Raw genomic sequence first — 25,146 nt, 5'->3', positions numbered from 1 at the left:
GCTGTAGCTTATTAACTCAAAAATTGACCTTTAAGCAAGAAGCTTCATGGGAAGAGGGAATATAGGAATGCCGGTATAGGAAGCAGATCAAACTATTTTGATTAAGAAGCATAACTGTTGTAGTATTCTACAAACTTTATTCAACTACTGCCCATAAGGTTGGCTAAACAGAAGTTACTAAAATGATACCAATAATCCAAGTATTTAAGAAAAATGTTGCTTGGGGAGCGAGGGCAGAAGGGAGACTAAAGAAACATCATAAAGAGAGAACTTGTAACTCTCCTCGGATATTAATAAACTCATCACACAAAGTATAAAAGCAACAGGGAATATAAACCTACTAGATGCAATTAGAGAAACTGGTAAATGACAAGATGTCACATTCAGCCGGACCGCTCATTATCAGTGCCTGAGAAAATCAGCATCGGCCACTGGAACAGACCAGAAGTAGATGAAAAGGTCAACCAACACCACAATTCATCACTCATGAAAGAGCACATACAGATTATTTGTCACACATTATGGCTCAAATGAAAGGGAAAACCCCATCTGCTCTGCAATAAGACACCAATAAATGTAGTGCCTTTAAAAAAAAAATCCATTTAGAAAATAGGACAACCATTATTTGGTTCTAAACTCAGAATCCCACAATAGTATTTATGAGGGCCCCTGGGTTCCTTTAATGTCAGAGAGATTTGTTGACAAGAAAATAACATTTGAGTTTTGAAAAATGCTGAAAAACTTTCCTTAAAAAACCTATTGTTCTCTAGTTTAACTGATTATAAGAACAAAATTACATTGTGCAAAATAACAAAAATGTTACAACTACTAAAAACCTTGTTATTCAAAAATTACATGTGCTGGCTAAACTCAATAAAAATCATCCCAAACATAAGGGATGAGGGAATCTTTTGGAAATGCAAATGCAACAGCGGCTATACTTGCAAAATGGAAGGTGGAAACCCAACTCAGCTGTAACAAAGTAGAAACCAAAGGGGCAGCACTTTAGTGGCTTCATGCAATGGCATGGATTTGGGATAATATTTACCGCCTGTGGATCATGCTCTGCATTCTCGTCAGGTTCCTGTGGCTCATTGGCATTATTTTCTTCATCTAATTCTTCGCCTTCATCTTGATGTTGATTGTCCTTTTCATAAGCTTTTGTTCAGTAAAAATTTTAAAAAAAGTTACATTAATGCTAGTAGAGTGCGCAATTACTTAGCCATGTCAACATAAAACTATAGGCACGTCTGTAATAAAACTACTCCAGGTTCAGTTTATGAAAATCAACAGATCACCTGAAATGTAAACACCTGTTATACAAGGTAAAATGTGGCAACCCTAAGCTGAATGGAACACAACACATTTTTGGATAAACTTCATAATCCTGTTTTGAGGTTTCTAAACTCTGTAAACAGATGTATGGTACTCACTTTATTGACCGGGAAAAGATGGAAGGCTGTTCTGGCTTTGCCAGGACTAATTTCATCACTTGCAGGTCCCAGCAGATGTCAATGCTTAGCGTTAAATTTATTAAGCGATATTCCCTTCTAAATGAGGCTTTCGATAGGTTTAGAAGAACTAGGATTTTGCAAGATTTTTTGGCAAAACGTGTCATTTGAGGGGTTATAATAACTAATCTCAGCTGCTCCAGGAAGATGACAAGATGCTAGAAATGGGGGTAGAATACTTTACTTCTCTGATGGATTCAGTGAAACATTACCTTATTTTTCACTATGCACACTGTGACCTAATTTGCGCTCCTAAATAGTACCCAACTGTTTTAAAATAGACATTTAAGTAAATATATTTTTCATAAAATATTAACAGCGTCCTGCACCTTCAGATAAATGTGCATATACCACTTCACGTTAGCCAGGAGGCTACATAAACAAATTATACCTTTAGAACTAGACACAAACAGGCATTTAACATAAAAACTCAGTTTTTGGGGAAAACCTGCCAAAGCGGATATTCACTATTAATATGGAAGTGCTTATAGGTTTCAAGTACCGGGGTAATCATAACGATTAACTTTCAGATTCAAGTGTTTCCACATTCTCAGACTCTGAGACAATTTCGCCAACATGCTTAACAGGACAGGGAGGGCGTGCCACTGGATTCCATCCCTACCCTTCAAGCGAACTTGTTTGGGATAAGTTCTGAGTTTAGAAATTTCTCTTCTTACTCCTCCGCTTCCTCCATTCACTTGCATAAGTAGTGCCACCTGAGATTCGCACAGACAAAAGAGTAAGCTCTATCTAAAGCGGTTATATCTAATGCAAGGACGAAGGTGCATGTGCGCTCCTTTTTAATTTCCTAGCTATGACAAGAGAAATGACTGCTCCGATCCCAGGTCCCTAGACAAATAACATCCAGGGAGTAAGCAGGGTGGATTTTTGTAGGAAGTATGGGTTGTTATAAACTAAGCATTCTTAACAGCCGAGACAGAAAAGGCTTTTACGTAGATGATTAACATACCTTATATTCATATAAGGTAATTTCAAACAAGTGGACAGATTTTAAGAAAGTAAAATAAGAAAGTAAAAAAAAATTGTTCATCAGTGAGGCCTTACCAGATTTTGCCAAGAGAGTTTTGGGAAACTTTCTGTGAAATTTAGTAAAGTTCACCTTAACTAGAATCTAGGTATTATGGCTTAAGTGGCTGACTTGTAGTTTTAGATCCATGCCCACAAATCCCAACTTTTTGCTTACAGCTCTTGTGAAGTGTGAAAATATGTCTTTGAGGAGGGAACCCCACTAGAAAGACAGACACTTATATAACCAGCATTTGCAATGCAATGGGCACGGCGCTTGCGCGAGTTATAGCTATTAGTGTTGTAAATTCCTAAATTGGAAATGAAAAGTATAACAGTTGACATAAGCAAGCCAATTCAAAGCACCACGGTTGCCATGAGCATGAGCGCAAAGGAGAGACACAAAAAAAAAAAAAGAAGTTCGCTTGCAGTAAACGTATCAGCAAACGTGCAATTATCCATTTAACAGGGTTGATGGCCAAGGCGGTAACAAAACTGTCCCAAGGAGGGACAAATGTAAAGTATTTACCAATGATAACAAAGGATTTTTGAAAAGCAAGCCCATGAACGAGTGATAGTCACTGGTGGGTGTGGTTAAAAGCCTACAGATAGATTATAACACAACAGAGCGCTTACACGCTCGACCTAATAAAAAAAGACACCAGTTAAATGAGCTAACACCATGTATGTTAGTATGGACAAAGCTTGTAAAGCAGGTTGAAATTACATTCTGCTGCCTCCTGTATTTGGGGGGATTAATTATTACACATGGAAACTTGTGCTCTGTAATAACAAATGTGGCTCCAAGGGTCTGTACTGTTGCACCAACAGCACCACCCATGAGACCCAGCCATGGTCAATGGAAGGGGTAAAATGGGGTAATTAATGAGGGAATTACTGGTAGGAGTATGTCACATGGCAAAAAGAACTGTTAAGTTCTGCTTTGTGTCGACCATTACTAGGGCACCACGTCTCATGATCCTAGTCATCACTGCACACTTTTTTCAACAGACTTTTCTGAAGAGCTGGTGGATGAATAATCTACGTGTTGCCAGATCTTTGAATTTGCAGATCAACAAACAGTGAGGACCATGTACTCCAGAGTCTACAACTTCGTGGTATTTCGACTAACATCGTAAAAAAAAAAACATAAAAAAACGTTCACATCAATAAAACTACTTTAGACCAAATCAAAATCTTTTCTTGAATTTAATTTTCTTCAAGGAGAGAAAAGAGCAGACTTCCTTTCCTATCACAAGTCTTTAGAATACACATTTCTGAAACACCATGTGATATAATTTACATTAGTTCCTCCTTTTCTGTTACAGCAAACCCAACTAAATTTTTTCAGTTGCCGATTACGTCTCTTTGTATTAATCAGTGGCATCAGATCCAAAGAACGATCAAGGAGACCATTTGGAGCTGTTACTTGTATTATGCTATAAAGTTCTGGATGTACTAGGTCATAATAAATACTTACAACCCCTCCTTTCAGCTCTTTGTAAGAGAGCTGAGACCGGTGGGTTGTCCCTCAAACCCCAGTCAGTTGGAGGCTGGGCCTGGCTAGGGGCCATGCGTTGCAGTCAACTATTACTGCTCAGCGACAAAAGTTGTGGCAGTGGTGGATTACTGTCCACAAGGTGATAGCAGTAGTGCCTTGCGGAAGGCCTGGCCCCACAGCCAAATGTTGTGCCTGCCTGATTTATCTAGGTAGAGATCCCTCCGGCCATGACACAGTCATCTGCATTAGGAGATGGTTTCAAGCAGTGGTTCTTAGGCTGGACTGGGCCACAAGCCAGGTTTTGCAGCTAACTCACACAGTGTGCACAACCTAATTCCCAGCACAGGAAATCATTTTTGAAAAGATGGAAGTAGTGAATCACAAAAAAAGAAAAAGAAAAAAGAAAAAAAAACACACTGAAAAAAACCTACAGGTGAAGTGATGTTTAGGACCAGTTGTACCTCTACACAGGTTTCAACAAGTTTCTGAAATTCACTTTAAAATGACAGTTAAAACACAATTAAGATTACAAAGCAAAAACGAAAAAAACACTGACATTTGCCAATTGTGGTTCGCTTTAAAACCCATTAATTGCACATCATATAGGCAAAATACAACAAACACCAAATGTAAAGCTTATGACTTCAAAATATTTATGTAATTATCTAACAACACCTAAAAGCACATTGTTAAATAACATGTAATAGGACCAGCAAGGTGATTCACAACATTTGTAACTAGGAAATGTCATTGGAAACGTTTCTTATTTTTACGCCCTTGCTTTATGGATCTGCATAAAATGTGGGAAGATGAACTCCAAGTCATACTTTTTTCTTCTTGTAAACTTTAATGTAGAGTCAACCAACAGCGTCTGTTATTAGAAAACAAGCATTGGCAAAGCCATTAGGTCTTGCCTATTCAAGATCTACTGGCTTTGTCTCTGTGCTTTTTGCCTTGTTGTTGTATCTGTGCAACATGGTGAAAGTAAAAAACAAAAACAAAAAAAAAAAAACAACGGATATGACGCCATCAATGCTGGACGTTTCATAGAGCATTTTTTTTCTTCCTTCGACAATGCTGCACAACAGCCATGCTGTTGAGCAACATGGCAAAAAAAATAATTGACAAAGCCTCCACTCTTTGGCTTTGTCAATGTTTTTAAGCCATGTTGTACAGCCATGCCTCTGCTGTGTAGCATTGGTGAAAGTGAAGAAAAAGAAAATACTATAACACAGCAACACTTTTATTTTTTTTCTTTCACTTTTAGCCATGCTGCACAGCAATCACACTACTGAACAAAAGGCTAAAAACACTGACAAAGCCAATCGGCACTTAAGCAAGACCTGTTGGCTTTGGCCATTTAACATGAATGATTTCAGAAGGCCCTCCCTACTAAGGGTGAGCTTTCCAAAGTGACGTAAGCTGCTGTTATTTCTGTTTAGTCATCTGCACAAACCACAGCAATTTCAGACAGGAAAATAGTAAAAATAAAAAAAACACACTCCTTAGGGAAAAACAACTTCAAGGGCACCACAGACATTGCTAATTCTTATTTTTATTTTCCAAAGACAGCCCCTGCTTTGTGGGAAAGCAAAAGAGTGTTGATTGGTCAACCATTGTTATAAATAAACAGGGTAACCCAATATTCCCCACAGAACTGGGTAATCTAAACTGTAAAGCACACAATGTTCATGGAGAAATCATTTGCATCCAAATATTTCAGCGATATTAAATACTATTAATGTTATAATTAACCATAAATCACATTCCATAAATGAATAAATCTTCAAACAGCGTATAAACAAAAGGTTTGAGTCCTATATGCAGTCTTTCAAACGAACAGAAATCACTCCTAATGGACTTAAGCAGCTCATGTGAAGAATTGCGTCATGGAGAGAATAAAGTTGATGTTTTGTTCTCTCAAGGCTCAAACCATCCATGTGACCATCCTCAGGACAATGTGTCAAAGTGGATTAAATCACAATAATTGCTGCTTTCAACATCAACTGTTGAAAGCAACTATTATTGTGATTTAATCCACTTTGACACACAGGATGGTCTCAGGGAGGGCTGAAAGACTGAATATAGGACTCAAACCTTTTGTGGTTGGGGAGACAGCAGGGTCGGTGCTCTCCATCTGTCCCTTGGATGCAAAGGGATTGTGGACTAGAGGAGTCACCTGTGCGTTTCTATAAAAACACTAAAAATCTCTTTGTTGCTTTGCTAGATTGATGAACGTATTATTAGTGAATATAGAAAAATTCTTAATTCTTCCAGAAACGGATTGGTTAACCATGGCATGGTGAATTAGCCGGCACACTTTTTTGTTCATTGAGCAGGCTTCCTCCATCCCGAAGCAGTATTTTTGGCAGAAAAGAAACAAAAAAGCTCTGATTATGCCAGATAACTTTCAATTTGACAGACAGGCTTCAGCGGAGTCTAGATGAGACAGTCAGTAAAATACTAACAGCTACAGCATACTGAGTGCACATTCTGCATCAGGAGTGTAGCACTCATCTACATATGGTACTGCTGGGGTGTTCAACATTAGCGAAAGGACACGTATTACATTCTGAGTAGTGATGACCACACCCAAGACACATTTTAGGATCTCCCAATATTGCTGTAAACTTACAAGACAGCTGAAAATACCCCACAGCAATATACATCTAATGGCTGTGCAGAAACTAAAGCGTGAAATGTTTATAAGAATACATTTTTGGGAAAGGTTGAGCCAAAGGTAAACTTGCGGTGACCGTCGCTAACAACACACAAAGTGGACAAATTTGGGACATATCCTGTGTCAAGAACAGTGTTGCAGAGATTGAACTAGATCTAAATTGACACCGTTGCCACATATAATTTAAGCAGATATTCAAAAAGCAGGCAAAATGCTGACAGCCATCAAATCGAGGTCCAGATTAAAGTAAGCATGGGACGAGACTGAAAAGATGTTTCATATTCTCAGTCGAACAATTGAAGACCCATTTAAAATAATGTAATTTTTTTAAAAAAAAGCATTATTCGGTTTTAGTTTCACAATGCACCCAGTGCTCCTACTTCTAAATGAACTAAGGTTACCACATGATTGGGTGCCAATCTGAGAAATCATTTCCAGTCCTTGGTTTTCAATTTTACATCAGTGCAGTCTGGAAATTGGAGTCTTGGTTGAGGTCAATGGAACGCATTGAGCAGCCACACCTAAAACCAATTATTCGTGAATGGAATGTACAGAACTGAAAAACAGGAGTGCCCTCGAAATATGGAGACAGAATATAAACTTGTTTATACATGAACTGTCAGAAATTTATGCAAGACGCGTTATTGTATAGGATATGGTATAATTATTTTGAAGCTTAACAGCGAATTCCATAAAAATGCTATCAATTAGTACAAAATAACCAAAGAATTTTCGATTTTTGTCTTGGGATAAATGTTCTTGTTAAAACAAACTCTTTACAATTTTACAAAGTAGGTAAACTAATCAGAAGGTTTATATGGATCTGGATGACATGCCAGGTTTCATTGCTAACTTAAGTTTTTCATGCATTTAACACCAATGATGGCATTTAATATTATGACCGTTCAAGTTTAATTTGGAATTCTGCAGGGACAAGGATGCCTGAAAGGTGCTTATTGCTACCAGCACAACTTGTTTCATTATATCCTGCTGCTGCAAATCACTTTCCAGAGTATTTCTTTTTTATGCTTATAGTGAGATGAAAGTCACTAATGAACAGCCTGTAGGGCAGGTCAGGTATTAATTCGGTGCTATCTTTAAATATTGCAAAGCTATGCTGAAAATGTGACAGAAAGTTTTGCCCTCCCCAGAAACACCTCTGCAAGCAAGAAGCAACAGAACAGCTGTTGACAGCAGTGTTGCGCAGGAGATGAGGCAAGGAGAGGCCTCAAAAGTGTCCTGCGAGGGAAATACGCAGCATTTCCAGGCCTGTGAGTTATATGTTTGGGAAGTGGTGCCGATTCCTTCTGATTAAGACCCTTCTTTTTGGTCACCAGACTCTGCTAGTGTAGCAGAGGGACAAAAAGGCAAGTTCTACTGGCTAAGAAACCAACTGAAGCAAACATGCAGGGACAGCATCACTGTTGCAACATCCTGTGATTGAAGTCACTTATCTCTCTGTGCCTAAAAAAATTAATAAATCTGCATTCCTCTTATCTCTCACGAGCTCACTGGACAATACAGCTTGACATTGACCTCTATCTTTGAATGTATAGCAATTGTGAGGAGATAATAAGATTTAAAGGCCTGTTTAAAGAAAGAGAGGACTTGGAAGGGTACTATAATGAAAATGTCACTTACCCAGTGTACATCTGTTCGTGGCATCAGTCGCAGTAGATTCGCATGTTCTGCATAGCTCGCCATCTGGTGTTGGGCCGGAGTGTTACAAGTTGTTTTTCTTCGAAGAAGTCTTTCGAGTCACGGGACCGAGTGACTCCTCCTTTTGTCTCCATTGCGCATGGGCGTCGACTCCATCTTCGATTGTTTTTCCCCGCAGAGGGTGAGGTAGGAGTTGAATTGTAGTAATAGTGCCCATGCAATGGAGTGACTAAGTATGTACCTATTTAAGGTTGAGATGATACATATACAAATATTTGAAGGTAACTTCCTGCTACAGGCTCCCGGGGAGGCGGGTGGGCACATGCGAATCTACTGCGACTGATGCCACGAACAGATGTACACTGGGTAAGTGACATTTTCAGTTCGATGGCATCTGTCGCTGTAGATACGCATGTTCTGCATAGACTAGTAAGCAGTTATCTCCCCAAAAGCGGTGGATCAGCCTGTAGGAGTGGAAGTAGTTTGAAATAATGTTCTTAATACGGCTTGACCTACTGTGGCTTGTTGTGCGGATAACACGTCTACACAGTAGTGCTTGGTGAATGTGTGAGGCGTAGACCATGTGGCTGCCTTACATATTTCTTGCATTGGGATGTTTCCTAGAAAGGCCATGGTAGCACCTTTTTTCCTGGTTGAGTGTGCCCTTGGTGTAATGGGCAGCTGTCGTTTAGCTTTAAGGTAGCAGATTTGGATGCATTTAACTATCCATCTGGCTATACCTTGTTTTGATATTGGGTTTCCTGCATGAGGTTTTTGAAATGCAATAAATAGTTGTTTAGTCTTTCTGATGTTCTTTGTTCTGTCAATGTAATACATCAATGCTCTTTTGACATCTAGCGTATGTAGTGCCCTTTCCGCTACGGTATCTGGCTGTGGAAAGAACACTGGAAGTTCCACTGTTTGATTTAGATGGAACGGTGAAATAACCTTTGGCAAAAATTTAGGATTGGTCCTTAGGACAACCTTATTTTTGTGAAGTTGTATAAAAGGTTGTTGTATTGTAAACGCCTGAATCTCGCTTACTCTTCTTAGGGAAGTAATGGCGATGAGAAATGCCACCTTCCAGGTTAGGAACTGTATTTCGCAGGAGTGCATGGGTTCAAAAGGTGGACCCATAAGTCTAGTTAGGACCACATTTAGGTTCCATGAAGGAACAGGTGGTGTTCTTGGTGGTATAATTCTCCTAAGTCCCTCCATGAATGCTTTAATGACTGGCATCTTATATAGGGAAGTTGAATAGGTAGTCTGCAGGTATGCAGATATTGCTGCAAGGTGTATTTTAATGGAAGAGAAAGCCAGGTTAGATTTCTGTAAGTGAAGCAAGTAACCCACTACATGTTCTGGAGTTGTGTGTAATGGTTGTATTTGATTAATATGGCAGTAGCAAACAAACCTCTTCCATTTACTTGCATAGCAGTGCCTGGTGGATGGCCTTCGTGCTTGCTTTATGACTTCCATACATTCTTGGGTAAGTTGTAAGTGCCCGAATTCTAGGATTTCAGGAGCCAGATTGCTAGATTCAGCGATGCTGGATCTGGGTGTCTGATCTTTTGGTTGTGTTGTGTCAACAGATCTGGCCTGTTGGGCAATTTGATGCAGGGTACTACTGATAGGTCTAGCAGCGTTGTGTACCAGGGTTGCCTTGCCCAAGTTGGTGCTATTAATATGAGTTTGAGTTTGTTTTGACTGAGTTTGTTTACCAGGTAAGGAAGGAGAGGGAGAGGAGGAAAAGCGTAAGCAAATATCCCTGACCAGTTCATCCATAGGGCATTGCCTTGGGACTGTTTGTGTGGGTATCTGGATGCGAAGTTTTGGCATTTTGCGTTCTCCTTCGTCGCAAACAAGTCTATCTGAGGTGTTCCCCAGAGTTTGAAATAAGTGTTCAGAATTTGGGGGTGAATTTCCCATTCGTGGACCTGTTGGTGATCTCGAGAGAGATTGTCTGCGAGTTGATTTTGGATCCCTGGTATAAATTGTGCTATTAGGCGAATTTGGTTGTGAATTGCCCAACGCCAAATTTTTTGTGCTAGCAGGCTTAACTGCGTGGAGTGCGTCCCCCCTTGCTTGTTTAGATAATACATTGTTGTCATGTTGTCTGTTTTGACGAGAATGTATTTGTGAACTATTATTGGTTGGAAAGCTTTTAGTGCTTGAAAAACTGCTAGAAGTTCTAGGTGATTTATATGCAGTTTTGTTTGATGTACGTTCCATTGTCCTTGTATGCTGTGTTGATCGAGGTGTGCTCCCCACCCTGTCATGGAAGCATCTGTTGTTATTACGTATTGTGGCACTGGGTCTTGGAAAGGCCGCCCTTTGTTTAAATTTATGTTGTTCCACCACAGAAGCGAGAGGTAAGTTTGGCGGTCTATTAACACCAGATCTAGAAGATGACCCTGTGCTTGAGACCACTGTGATGCTAGGCACTGTTGTAAGGGCCTCATGTGCAGTCTTGCGTTTGGGACAATGGCTATGCATGAAGACATCATGCCTAGGAGTTGTAATACCATCTTTGCTTGTATCCTTTGTGTTGGATACATGCGTTGTATGATGGTGTTGAAATTTTGAATTCTTTGGGGACTTGGAGTGGCTACTCCCTTTGATGTGTCTATTATGGCTCCTAGGTATTGTTGTACCTTGCGCGGCAGAATGTTGGATTTTGTGAAGTTGACGGTGAACCCTAGTTTGAAGAGGGTTTGTATGATCTGATTTGTGTGATTTGAGCACTCTATTAACGAATGGGCCTTGATTAGCCAGTCGTCTAGATATGGGAACACATGTATTTGCTGCCTTCTTATGTGTGCAGCGACTACCGCTAGACATTTGGTAAAGACTCCTGGTGTGGTTGTTAATCCGAAAGGCAGTACCTTGAATTGGTAATGTATTCCTTTGAATACAAACCTTAGGTATTTCCTGTGCGATGGGTGTATTGGTATATGGAAATAAGCATCCTTGAGGTCTAAAGTTGACATGTAGTCGTGTAGTTTTAGCAATGGTAATACCTCTTGTAGTGTGACCATGTGAAAGTGGTCTGATTTGATGAAAGTGTTCACTACTCTGAGGTCTAGGATTGGTCTCAGCGTTTTGTCCTTCTTTGGTATCAGAAAGTACAGTGAGTAAACTCCTGTGTTTATTTGTGTGTTTGGCACTAATTCGATTGCATTCTTTTGCAATAGTGCCTGCACTTCTATCTCCAGGAGATTGGAATGATGTTTTGTCAAATTTTGTGCTTTTGGTGGTATGTTTGGAGGGAATTGTAGAAATTCTATGCAATAACCATGTTGGATAATTGCTAGAACCCAAGTGTCTGTAGTGATTTCCTCCCATGCTTTGTAATAATGACTTATTCTTCCCCCCACTGGTGTTGTGTGGAGGGGGTGAGTGACATGTGAGTCACTGTTTAGTAGTAGTGGTTTTGGGGTTTTGAAATCTTCCTCTATTCCTAGGGAATTGCCCTCCTCTATATTGTCCCCGAAAATTTCCTCTATACTGTCCCTGGTAACTGGACGGTGTTGCTTGTGAGGTGCTGGCTTGTGTGCTCTGACCCCGAAACCCTCCTCTAAAGGGTGTTTTACGGAATGTGCTGTAATTCCCTCTGCTCTGCGGGGAGTAGAGCGCGCCCATGGCTTTGGCAGTGTCCGTGTCTTTTTTAAGTTTCTCAATGGCTGTGTCCACTTCTGGACCGAACAGTTCTCTTTCGTTAAAAGGCATATTGAGAACTGCTTGCTGAATCTCTGGCTTAAATCCAGACGTTCTGAGCCATGCATGCCTTCTAATAGTTACAGATGTATTAATTGTCCGTGCAGCTGTATCTGCAGCGTCCATGGAGGAGCGGATCTGGTTGTTGGAAATGGTCTGTCCCTCCTCAACCACTTGTGTTGCCCTATTTTGTAGGTCCTTGGGCAGATGTTCAATGAGATGTTGCATCTCATCCCAATGGGCTCTGTCATAGCGCGCAAGTAGTGCCTGGGAGTTCGCGATGCGCCACTGGTTTGCATCTTGTGCTGCGACTCTCTTACCAGCTGCATCGAACTTGCGGCTTTCTTTATCTGGGGGTGGTGCATCTCCAGATGTGTGGGAGTTGGCCCTTTTCCTAGCTGCACCTACAACGACAGAGTCTGGTGGCAGCTGTGTAGTGATGAAAGCCGGGTCTGTAGGAGGCGCCTTATACTTCTTTTCCACCCTTGGTGTGATTGCCCTACTTTTGACCGGCTCCTTAAAGATGTCTTTTGCGTGCCGGAGCATACCAGGGAGCATAGGCAGGCTTTGGTATGAGCTGTGGGTGGAGGAGAGTGTATTGAACAAAAAATCATCCTCGACCTGTTCAGAGTGGAGGCTTACATTATGAAATTGTGCTGCTATAGCCACCACTTGAGAATACGCGGTGCTGTCCTCTGGTGGAGATGGCTTCGTAGGGTATGCCTCCGGACTGTTATCTGACACTGGGGCGTCGTATAGTTCCCATGCGTCTTGATCTTGGTCACCCTGGCTCATGGTGGTGTGAGCTGGGGAGTGTGATGGAGTTTGTGCTGGTGAGACGTTAATCACGGGCGGAGGAGAGGGTGGTGGGGTAACCTTTTTAACCACTTTTGGTTGTGGTGTCTGTTCAGTTTGGAACTCCAACCTTCTCTTTCTTCTAATAGGGGGAAGGGTGCTTATTTTTCCTGTCCCCTGCTGTATGAAAATACGCTTTTGCGTATGGTCAACATCAGTTGATTGTAGCTCTTCGTCAAACCTATGCTTTTGCATTTGGGAGGTTAGCGAGTGCTCTTCTGTATAAGAGCCTGAAGCTGGGTCGGTTGCAGTTTGTTTCGGGACCGAAACCCTGTCTGCGTCTTTTTTCGGCTCCGAGGTGACTTTTTTCTTTTTCGGGGCCGAAACCTCTCGGCGCCGATCTTCTTCGGGGCCGCTGTCTCGGCGTCGAGCCGCGTCTACACCGGCATCTCGGTGTCGATGCTTGTCTCCAGCACTTTCTCGGTCCCGAGAAGGCTGCGCGCCGGTGTCTCGACCGGAGTCGGACGATCTCGGCACTGTTTGGGCCTTTTTTGGTGCCGACGGTCGGTCACCGAATTTATGGGTCGAGCCATGGCCTGGTGGCAGTGGCGTCCCCTGGGCCTTGTAAATCTTCTTTTGAGTGGTTTTCGACGTCTTACTCACGGTTTGTGTATCGTCGAATCCTTCGGAGTCCGAGTCTTGGATCGAGAAGGCACCTTCCTCCTCTTGTTCCTCGAACTCTCGGTGGGCTGTCGGCGCGGACGCCATCTGAAGTCTTCTGGCTCGACGGTCTCGGAGTGTTTTTCGGGACCGGAACGCACGACAGGCCTCGCAGGTGTCTTCACTGTGCTCAGGTGACAGGCACAGGTTACAGACCAACTGTTGGTCTGTATAGGGGTATTTATTGTGGCATTTGGGGCAGAAACGGAACGGGGTCCGTTCCATCGGCGTTCTTCAGCACGCGGTCGGGCCGACCAGGCCCCGACGGGGGATCGAAAAACTACCCCGAAGGGCACCGGAGCTCTTCGATCCTTCGACGCGGTGTTGAATCTAACTACGCCGATCCCGAACGCAACAATACCGACGAAAATCTTCCGAAATTAGCTATCTTTCCGTTCCGAAACTCGGAGCGACAGGAACACGTCCGAACCCGATGGCGGAAAAAAAACAATCGAAGATGGAGTCGACGCCCATGCGCAATGGAGACAAAAGGAGGAGTCACTCGGTCCCGTGACTCGAAAGACTTCTTCGAAGAAAAACAACTTGTAACACTCCGGCCCAACACCAGATGGCGAGCTATGCAGAACATGCGTATCTACAGCGACAGATGCCATCGAACTTAAGCTTTTGGCATGGGGTGGGAGGAAGTGAACCTGGGGAGGCTCAGCCAGCATCGTGGAAGCAAGACAAATGTGAGTTACAGACCACAAAGCCAATGGTAAGCAATGGGCTGAAAACATTCCCAGGTCAACTTTCTGAAACTCCCTAAGTTGTCTTTAGCAAAGACAGCTACGCTGTCTGGTAGGCTGCGACCTAAAAAGACGCTTTGTCAATGGAAAATGACATTCCCATAAGTACTGAGGCACGATTGCGGTACACCCTTCTATATACATCTTTTTTATTTAAAGTCATGGCTAAAGTGCAGTACGGTTCATGGCTAAAGCTCCTGCTTTCAGACATCTAGATTTCATCACAGTAAAACACAAACTCATTTCAGATCCTTTCAACAGTACAACGCTGCAGGACAGTTGGCAAATGACTTAATTTCTTGTCACAAATCTTTGACAAATGATCCTGTGTTTCAGAGAACGAAAACATAAAGGGTTACAGCATCCTGCTCCTTAGGAGCAATACTGTACATCCCAGATTTTGAAAACAGATAAAAGGCATGAAATGGTTATTGTGTGACACACTGAAATGCTGTTTATAGAAAACAAACTGTTCTTACCTCCCTCTTGGATAACCTGTTCTTCTTCCCCTTGTACTATATCATGGTCCATGTGTTCATAGTGGGCTTGCTGTCTGCAATGTGCAATTTAAAATATATCTATTAGTTGATTTACTTAGAAGTTTCAAATGCCTGAAAATAGTTATTTGTTATATTTAAAAACATTTTAAAACTTTACAGACATCTCTGGATACTTCATATATTCTTCATACAAACTCTAGGCCTGATTTAGAGTTTGGGCGAGTGGGCTACTCTTTCACAAACGTGGCCGATATCCCATCCGCCATATTAAAGGTTCCACAGACTATAACAATGGAATTGTAATACGGTGGAAGGGATATCTGTCACGTCGTGACGGAGTAACCCCTCTGCCAAACTCTAAATCAGGGCCTTTATTTGGCATCATAAGATACGTTTTTTTTATTTCCACCAATACACTTCTTACTATATTTCTTTTTTGAGGCGGGAACCATCAATAACACTTCTTTATGTGGCCCACTTCCAAAAAACTAATCGGGACAGTTCCCTCCCACACCTTTCTGTTGTAATAGTGTGTAACAGCTGTTAGCACCTTTGAATGCTGTGAGCTCTACTGAAGACATTTAACAATGCCTCAGGTACAAACTTTCACTCTAACTTTCAATGCTTGCTGTTCTGCATTTCCTTGTTAATTATAGAACAGTCTATCCAAGAAGGTGAATGTTCGAATAGTCTTTTAGCTCTTCTGACTGGGGATAGAACAGTTATAACAGAGCTGTTCTGCACTTGTGAGCATAACTCTGGTTCGGGGCCTTTAATAGCCATTACAGCCAAATGCAACAGGCAGTAATGCGTAAATAGATCGAGACAAACTAAATTTTAGATATTCAGATCCAGAACAAATAACCTTTGGCTCACTGAAAACTCACCACAAGAAGTGGCAAATTTTCTAATTATGAAACTACAGCTTTGGGCTGACGAAAGCATACTAAAAGCAACTCAAGGCTAGGCATGTCATCAGTATTGCCTTTGAGTGCACCGCCATTTGGAATAGAACACATGTTTTCTTTCTACATTATGCTTAAGTCTGTAAAATAGATGAGTTGGCTAATTCATCCACTTTATTTGACCGCAGAGTGAGGTGGAAACCTGGTAAGTTCTTAATGTCAGGGCAGTGGCATGAAACATTTGCCAGTCTCACCCCGGCACCTGGATGGCAATAGCCTAGAGGCTACAGAGGGCACTGCAGGGCTACTGCTGGCTCAATTTTGACTACACGCCTTTAGAAGCATTAAAGCTTAGAGTCTCACAAACACTCCAAACAAACTGGCCTTTAGCAGCCAAGATAGCAAGATAGGACAGAATCTTTAAAATAGTAAATAGGTAGTGCTCATCGACCAACTGCGTTTTTGTGTCTCGTCTTTGAAGTTGTACCTTCATAGCGGTCCTTTACCCTTATGGATATAGATATAAATAGATTTAATGGATACACAGAATTTTCACATTACAAAAAAATGACCCTAGCCACTGTGACAATAAGACTCTCAGTTTCAGCTGGTGAGTATCAAAACATTACATACTGGTGTCTTGACTACTCTCCTAAGATGGCTAAAATGGCAGGACGCACATTGCTCTCACTCACCAGGTTCATGTAGAGATGGCTAAGCACAAAAAGCCTGGTCTGCGCATGAGAGGGCATGGTTCAGATACTCAATGCCTTTTTTCTATATATTTATTTAAACAAGGATAAATGTACAAATTATTTCATGGATATCAAGACTAGGCTAAACAGCATCATCAGAATTCTGTTGATGTGCATCTGGCAGTAGAAACCTATCAGTTGCAAAAATGTTTACTTGCTTTTCTCAAATTCCAGAATGGTGTTTATCCTACATTGATAACCCCTCCGATGGCATTTTCACAACAACCATCTAAATGAAGACCCCTGTTGCTTTCAAATCTATCGGGTAACACCTGGTCCCTTAAGAGGTACATGCACCTTAATCAAAATACAAATTGAAGGGGTTGGGGCATCTGGACTTTGAGGTCAAGTGGGAACTGGAATAAGAGAAGAAAGTGTAAGAATGGCTCTCACTGGAGCATTGTGGGTTAAGAACCAACGAGAGGTCAGGAGCTCCCAACAGGACTCCTTTAAACGATGTAGGCTGAAAGTGGAGAGCTGGAAGCCTGGCTACACCAGGATGGCTGCTGCATGTTTGCCTGTGTGGGGCAGACTGATAAACATCCACTATTTGCACACTAGATGTTTAGAGATGAGGAGCTTCCCAAATAAACGTATTGCTGCATCAGACCTAGACCTGCACCTAATGTGCTCAAGACAGTTTTTGGGAGTGTACCACAAGCTTCTGTACCCTTTAAGAATGATGACAATGCAGCCCACTGAGCAAAAAGAAACAGGAGGAGTGAAACTGAGGCCTAGTGGGCATGCAGAATAAATCAGACAGATTATGGTGATCTTAGAGTAAATTACAAGCCTGTAATAAATAGAACGACTCGCGTGAAGTTTCACAATCTAGTGGAAAAGCATGAAGGAGCAGGCGCATCGCCATGCCTGTCCCAAGCTTAAGGTCAAAGAGCTATTTGGGAGTCCATGCCCATTTTGTAAAGGAAGCTAAACATCATGACAAACAGAGACACCTAGGAAAGGAACTGTCATGCAGCATTATGACTGAGGATTATGAGAATGTAACACAATGAAAATGACACTGGAAATAAGAGATGAAGTTTCGAAACAAATTCTTTTAGATGAGGAAGCTTGAAATTAGTAGGAGGGTTATAAAACTGCACTTCATGTATGAGCTGAGATTGAGGATCGTCGGGAGTAATGGATGCATAGTGAGCCAATAGAGGGAAGAATGAAGAGATCTCCTGAATGGTGCATTCTGGAACCACTTCTCAAACTGAAGGGGCTCAGAGTGGTCTGACATGAGGGGACTGACTGCTCTGAGGTCTGGTGACTTGAAAATGGCACTTCGCAAAACCTGACAGGGTTGTGACACGCATGGTGACAAGTATTCTCCTAACAGTAATTTAGGGTGTTACATACTTTATTGCTCAATTTTTGTTGGGTTAAATCCTCTAGCCTGGTTGGGTCCAAGGATAGATGAAGGGTTAAAATATATGGAGAACTAGAAGATTAATATGAAAAATAATGTGTAGGATGAGATGTAAATGGAGGCAAAAAGGGGGGGAGGGCAGCATTTACTTTCAGATAAATATATACTTAGGTGGTCTGGGGTAATGGAAAGTGCATCTCAATAAAAATATTAAAAAATAATCTTAATTTTTAACGGTCTACTTTTGAGCCTGCCATCTTAGGCTCATCAAGCTGCTACATACAGCCTTTCCAATTGTCATGCTAAGACACACACGAACAATAGTAGCACAGCTGGACTCTTGCTCGTACAGTGCATGGGTTTTGCTTTATTCAAAGTTTGGCACTTATTTAACATATAAACATGACAAGGTTTTCTTTCATGTTTGGATTGACCACAGTTAATGTAGGCCTGTGTTTAAAATGGCTAATGTTTGGTTGTCATCTTGCTTAGTGACACGTGTGTATTTTAATTTTAGGCAAAGTTAAAGTCCAAATTAACAACCCTGATGTGTCTTTGCTTTCATTCCCATGTGAAATGTTTTTTTCTACGAGATAACCATAAAATATTCTAATTAATTGAATCAGTACACCTGCAGAGTACACGCTGGTCCAATGTGTAATTTATAAGTTTGAAGGATGCTTTGAGAAACTGCAATGTGGGGGATCCTGATAACTAATGAGTTGAAGATTGTACCTTTTCACTCTAACCTGATTGGACCATTTTATGGGAACTATATGTACGCACAGCAAATGTTAGAACTGTGTGATTTAAGCTAGTGCAGAGGTTTCAGCTCAGAACGCTGTAAGAACTTTGAGTCAGCTTAGAGCAGACCTTTTAATGTTTAATAAACTATATGTTTTGAAAGCTAACCCTTGGAGAACCTTGGAAAGCAGGATGTAGAAAGCAAAGTCCAGTCCTTTCACACCCAGGACACAAGCAGCAAACAGAAGGCCAGAACAACAAACCAACAGGCAGAGTGGAAGTCCCCCCTAAGGCATCCAGCTCTTTTTACTGGCAGAAGTTCCTCAGTCTAGAAGGATTCTAACTATGTGGGGCAGAGGTCTCGTACTTATACCCATTTCTGTCTTTGCAGTAGGCAAACTTCAAAGAGAAGTCTTTGCAGTGCACAGGACCCTGCCTTCTCCAGCTTTGGCCCAAGACACACTCCAGGGGGGTGGAGACTGCTTTGTGTAAGGCATGCACAGCCCTATTCAGGTGCAAGTGTAAGGTCCTCTCACCACTCTGGCTCAGGAAGACCCATCAGCTTAGTGATGGGCCATCAGGATATGCAGGGCACACTCCAGCGTCTTTTGTGTGAATGCACAAACAGTCCAACTGTCATCCTGACAACATATGTGTATTCAGCAGACAGACAGAGGCACAGAATTGTTAGGCAAGAAAATGCCCACTTTATAAAAGTGGCATTTTTAAACTTACAATTCAAAAAAACAATTTCACCAAAAGATGTATTTGAACTGTGGGATCAGAGACCCCAAATTCCATATCTCTATCTGCTCCCAATGGGAAATTACACTTAAAAGATATTTCAAGGCATTCGCTGTGCGAACCTATGGGAGAGATAGGCCATGAAATAGTGAAGCATATTTCTGTACCAGGACACGCAAAGCACATCAGTACATGTCCTACTTTTTAAATACACTGCATCCTGCCCATTGGGCAGCCTTGGCCGACCTACTTTAGGGGTGACTTACATGTAGTAAAAGGGAAGGGTTAGGCCTGGTAAATGGGGCACTTGCCAGGTCGAAATCTCAGTTTAAAACAGCACACAGAGACAATACAGTGGTAGGTTTGAGACATGTTTACAGGGCTACTCATACAGGTGGCACAATCGGTGTTGCGGGCCCACTTGTAGCATTTGATTTACAGTCCCTGGGCACACATAGTGCACTTTACCGGGAGCTTACTAGTAAATCAAATATGCCAATCATGGAGAAACCAATCACCAATACATTTTAGACAGAGAGCATAAGCACTTTAGCACTGGTTAGCGTAGTAAAGAGCCTAGAGTCCTAAAGCCAACAGAAACACGTCAGAAAAATAGGAGGAAGAAGGCAAACAATTTGGGGATAACCCTGCAAAAAAGGGCCAGGACCAACAGGATGAAATTAGACTTTTTCTCTAAGAGATGTGTGATGTATTTAAGCACTGTTACCGCTGATGTATGCTGATGTAACTGTCCTGAATTTTTTCACCAATTTGTGTATTTTTGTCATTTTGTTTTGTACATCTTCTGGTATTGATCTGCTTGCTTCTCTTAATACTGCCATTGTCTTTTCAGGTAAGTTTAGATGTCCAAATTCGAAGTCTTCAGGAGCCATGCTGCTAGATTCAAGGGATCAGGTTTGGGATGGAGTACCTTCGGCTCTTGCATTGATAACAGATCTTGTCTTTTTTGGAAGTTTTAGAATGTTTGTTTTGGTGTAACCAAAATTATTTTTTACTTTTTTTTTGTTTACATTTTTTTATTACTATGTGTAATACAGGATTTGAGGGGGAAGGGGTGGTTGTGGAATCTTGGCATTCCCCAAGGACCAGTGGTGTGCGTGCCAGGATGCAAAGTTTGTGCATTCTATGTTTGTGTATGATGTGAATAAACCTATTTCTGGTGTTCCCCACTCATGAAAAATCTGTCGGAGTACTGACTGATTCAACTCTCACTCTTCAGTGATTGTAGCCTTTCTGCTTTAATATGTCCGCTTGAACATCATCTTCCCTGGAAGATGATTAGCTGTTAAGTGTATCTTCCTTTCTAGTGCCCAAATTCACATTTTTTGCGCTAGTCTTGATAAGGAGTAAGATTGAGTGCCCCCTGTTTGTTGATATAAAACACTGCTGTTGTATTGTCTGTTTGGATTAGAATGTCCTTTCCCCACAACTGTTTCTGAAAGGATTTTAAGACTTGGGACACTGTCTTTAGTGGCAAGCGGTTATGTTGTACTGCCTCTCCCTCCTTTCAAATTCCTCTGATTTTCAAAGTGCCCATGGGATCACCCCCAACCTAAGTATGAGGCATCTGTAGTGATGATTACTGTTGGAGTTGTTTGCATGAAAATCTTCCCTCTGTTTAATAAATTCTGTTCCACCATGCCATTTCCTCCTGTATCTTCTGAGTTACAAACACTAGATCTTCCCAACTTCCTGTTTGTGACCACTGTGATGCAGCCATTCCTAATTTAGTCTCATATGAGGCCTTGCATTTGGTATTAAAGGTATCCAAGTGCCATCTTTCGTTGTACTTTCCTCACTGTCCTCCCTATCAGAGACTGACTCTTCTGGTAGATGAGAGTTTACGGTAGAATGGATTCTAGCCTCTTTTTTGCTGAGGCATGCTGTTCAGTCTTTTGTATTGATTCTTGCTCCTAGAAACAACTTTTCTTGTTTTGGTTTTGTTGATGATTTTTCTATATTTATTGAAAATCATAGACTGTATAAAGTTAATACCACTTTTTGAATATCTTCTTTGCATTGTTTGTAAGAGTTTGCTCTTATATGCCAGTTGTCTAAGTTGGGGTATACATGTATATTGCTACTGCTGACAAGCATTCAGTAAACACCCTTGTTGCAGATTTTACGCTGAAAGCTAAGACATTCTTTGTTGTTCACCACAAACCGTAGATCTCTTTTGTGATTGTGGTTCATTAGAATGTGAAAGTAAGCACCTTATGGATCTATTGTTGCCAAGTAGTCCTCCTTTTGAATTTGTGGAATGACCTCTTGTAGAGTTATTATATTGCATTTTTGTGTTTTGATTAATTTATTTATGAATCTTAAATTTTGAACTGGACGAAGACTTCCATCTGGTTTTGGAATTTGGAAATAAGTCAAGTAGTTCCCTTTCTTGATTTCTTTCTGTGGACCCCTCTCTACTGCATCTTTTTGAAATAATAATATTTTCTTTATTAATCTTGCAGTTTCTTTTGTTGTGTGATTCTTTGCTCTTTTTGTTGGAGACAACTTTAATAATTCTATGCAATATCTGAATTTTATACATTTAGAATCCACTTGTCTGATGTTATTTTCCTCCATTTGTGGAGAAAATACTTTATTCTTCCTCACAGAGGTGTTTTGTGTGAGAGGCTTATTTGTGTTATGCAGTCACTTTGAAGTAGAGGTTGTTCTTCCTCTGCGTGTTCAGGTTTTCCCTTGTGCTTGACCTCGAAAGGGTTGTGAAGATTCTAACTGTATGTGGAGTGGCTCTGAGTTGCCATGATTGTGACTGTATGTGGAGCGGCGATGATGACTGTATGTGGAGTGGATTGAAATCCTTGATGGGATGTTGCAGGAATGAAGCTTCCCCTTCCTAAAGGTCTTCTGGTGACAGGGATTCCTCTTCTTACATTGCCTCTAAATTTTAAGGCTCCTATTGATTTTCCTACATCATTATCTTTTTAAATTTATTTTTGTAGTGCGTCATCTACAGAACTGCCAAATAGTTTGGTGTGTTTATGATATTTGCTTCAACCTCTGGCTTGAAGCCTGATATTCTCAGCCATGTGTGACATCATAGTAGTTACAGTCATCATTTGTCTGCTTGCTGTCAGCAGAATCTAGTGTTGATTTTAAGCATGTGTTGGTGATATTTTTACCTTCCTCTGTAATTGCAGCAGTTCTTTTTCTGTATTACTCTAAGAGATGCTTCATTAATGCTACAATTCCTTCACATTGCTGACAGGCATATCTGTTAAGGGGGGGGCGTTCAAACAAGCTATTCTCTAATGATTAGCTGCACCTCTTTCGAACTTCCTCCCAACCAAGTCCATCTTTTTACTTTCTCTATCAGGGGGTGGCCCTGAAGTTGCCAGGATGTTGGCTCTTTTCCTCGCAGTTGCTGTTATTACTGAGTCAGCAGGTACTGTGCCCTTAATGTAAGCAGGATCTTTGCTAGAATGCTTATGTTTTTTCTTTTCTCGTGGTCTTATAGCTCTGCATATTGCAGGATTCCTAAAAGCTTCTCTACCTTGATCTAAAAGTCTTGAAAGCATGGCCAAAAATGGTTTTGCCTGTGATGGTAAAAGCGTCTAATAAAAACACGATTGTGTTTTTTCTTCGTCCAGTTGTACACTGTATTTGTACGCTGCTCTCTATTACCTGCCCATACATGGTGGGGATGGTCAAGGCTAAATCCTGCCACTGAGTTTCTGTAAACTCTGAGCACTTCTCATCCTGGATGACTTCGACGCTCCCACCACCCTCTTCTTCTTCCTCGTAGAAAATTTGGTGTTCGTCTTCCTTCTCCTCCTGGGGTCAAGGAGTTAATGGTGGTCCTAAATTTTCGATATCTCTTTGTTGTTCTTCCCTTTCTAGTTGAATTTTATGTGGGGTTCTGTATCCCCCCAGTGAAGCGTCAAAATCATTTATCTTCTTGAGTAAAGCCGCCATTTTGGCTTCAAGACGTTTCTTCTTTCGTTCTAATTTGGCAGTCCAATCACCTACTTTGATTTCCTCTTTGATGTTGCATTGTCTTTTTTGGGGTCTCAAGCACCATCTTTTTCTGCCACCTTTGAGTCTTTGAGTAGGAACTTGCTGAATAATTCAGGGAATGGATTGAACTTTCATCTCAGTGAATAATTGTCTTCACTGTATAGGATATTTTCTTCCCACAACAGTCACGACCTGGAATGACGACTGCTTGCCACTTGATGGTTTAGCAGCTTTTCCTTTTATGTACCACAGTGCTTTTTGTTTTTTTGTTAGGTTCACCTTTTATGTATGTGTTATGGTTATGTGCAGGCGATATTTGGATTTTAGGATTTAGCTTATTTATTTGGAATAAAGAAATGATTTCAGTAAAAAATTAAGGTTTTTGCTTAGATATTTAACACAGATTTATCCCTGCTGGATATTTTGCTTTCTTGCTTTACCTTTGAGTCTTTCGGCATGGAAATGTCTTGACCTTGATCGTCATTTGATGTCTTGGTCTTTTCTGTGTGTTTTCCTCCAGTGGTATCCCTATGAAGGGATCCAGTGGTATCTTTTTGGCAAACCTGGCCTGGGGTTGATGACTTTTTTTCTTGCGGAGGCAGATTTTACCGATTTCGACTCTCCATAGTTTCCCTCCCCAAATGTTTTTTCGAAGTTACTCGAGTTGTCTTTTCCTTTGGTTGTTTTGGCTCCCCCCACCAACAAATTTTAGCTCCATGTCCGAGCTTTCACCTTCAGCCCCATCTGCAATGTTATCGTCTACGTCGCTTAAGAGTCCGAGATCTTTCAGTGTGTGTGCTTCTGTCCCTGACTGGCATGGTGAGCCTGCCTTTTTTTCTCCTAACTTTCAAAGTTTTTCACTCAAATGCTGCACTCGTTTCACAGCACTCATTCTGGTGATAGAGAGGCAGGCAAAGATTACAGAAATGGTTTTGATCCCTTTCAGCAAATTTGTAGTGCCAGTTGGTGCAAACCAGAACGGTGTCTTCTCCATTACGGGGACCTTAAATTTGCCAGCCCGGGTATTCCCCATACCAAGTGCTTTTTCTATCAATGGTGTTGTTTTTAACGGTACCTTCTTCTAAGATGCTGCATGGATTTCCTCTGACTCCTTGACAAAAACTTAAACGTAATCTTACTTTTTATTCAAGACCTGGAGACCCTTCAGCCTTGCATCCAAACCCAATGACGAAAACAAATTATCTGAAGGTAGCGACCACGAAAACAGCCTAAGTATGATGACACAGGAAGCTGGACAAAGGACCAAAAGGTGGACCCATCAACGCACTACAACCTAAAAAGGAAAGAGAAGAAGGGCTACTGCCACAAATTAAATATTCCAGACCCAACCACTAGATTGCGGAACAATGCACAGCATGTGAATACAGAAAAGATTCTGGCTGCAAAAACTGGCCACCTATACTTAGCACCTCCAGTAAGAGGGAAAAACTAAGGCGCTACATGTACAGACCAGTATAAAGGGTTTATATTTGCCATAGTGGTCCTTTGTTTTGACTCAGCATAACTAAATGGAATTATAATGGAAGTCCGGATTCTTGTTCTCAAATGTAGTGCAAAGCTTTTGCTTGAAATTATGTGCCCCCTTGGTTTTTTTCCTGCAGGATTTCCGGGCTCCTTGCATTCTGAAATATTAGGAGCTGGTGCAGCCAACTGGTTCCATCGGAGGTCAAATGACAAGTCATCCACCAGCTCGACCTCTCCTCCCTGGGTATACAGGTGGAAGATAGTAAACTTTTGGAGGGGAAAAA

The 25,146-nt window shown here is 41.4% G+C and overlaps 1 protein-coding gene across 2 annotated transcripts in view; it reads right to left on the bottom strand.

Moving 5' to 3' along the window:
• The window catches only part of GOLIM4 (golgi integral membrane protein 4), a 228,212-nt gene that overhangs the window by 35,629 nt on the left and 167,437 nt on the right, over positions 1–25,146 (bottom strand). For both annotated transcript variants that reach the window (XM_069213211.1, XM_069213210.1), the window contains 2 exons: positions 14,838–14,911; positions 1,049–1,158 (listed from right to left, as the gene is read on the bottom strand). In XM_069213211.1, coding sequence (XP_069069312.1) covers positions 1,049–1,158; positions 14,838–14,911 — 184 coding nt within the window. The remainder of the gene's footprint in view (positions 1–1,048; positions 1,159–14,837; positions 14,912–25,146) is intronic.

This window comes from Pleurodeles waltl, chromosome 11 (genome assembly GCF_031143425.1).
Source record: "Pleurodeles waltl isolate 20211129_DDA chromosome 11, aPleWal1.hap1.20221129, whole genome shotgun sequence".
NCBI classification, from domain to species: Eukaryota; Metazoa; Chordata; class Amphibia; order Caudata; family Salamandridae; genus Pleurodeles; species Pleurodeles waltl.
Note: the sequence above shows the minus strand (reverse complement) of the source record. Positions and strands in the feature narration are given on the sequence as shown.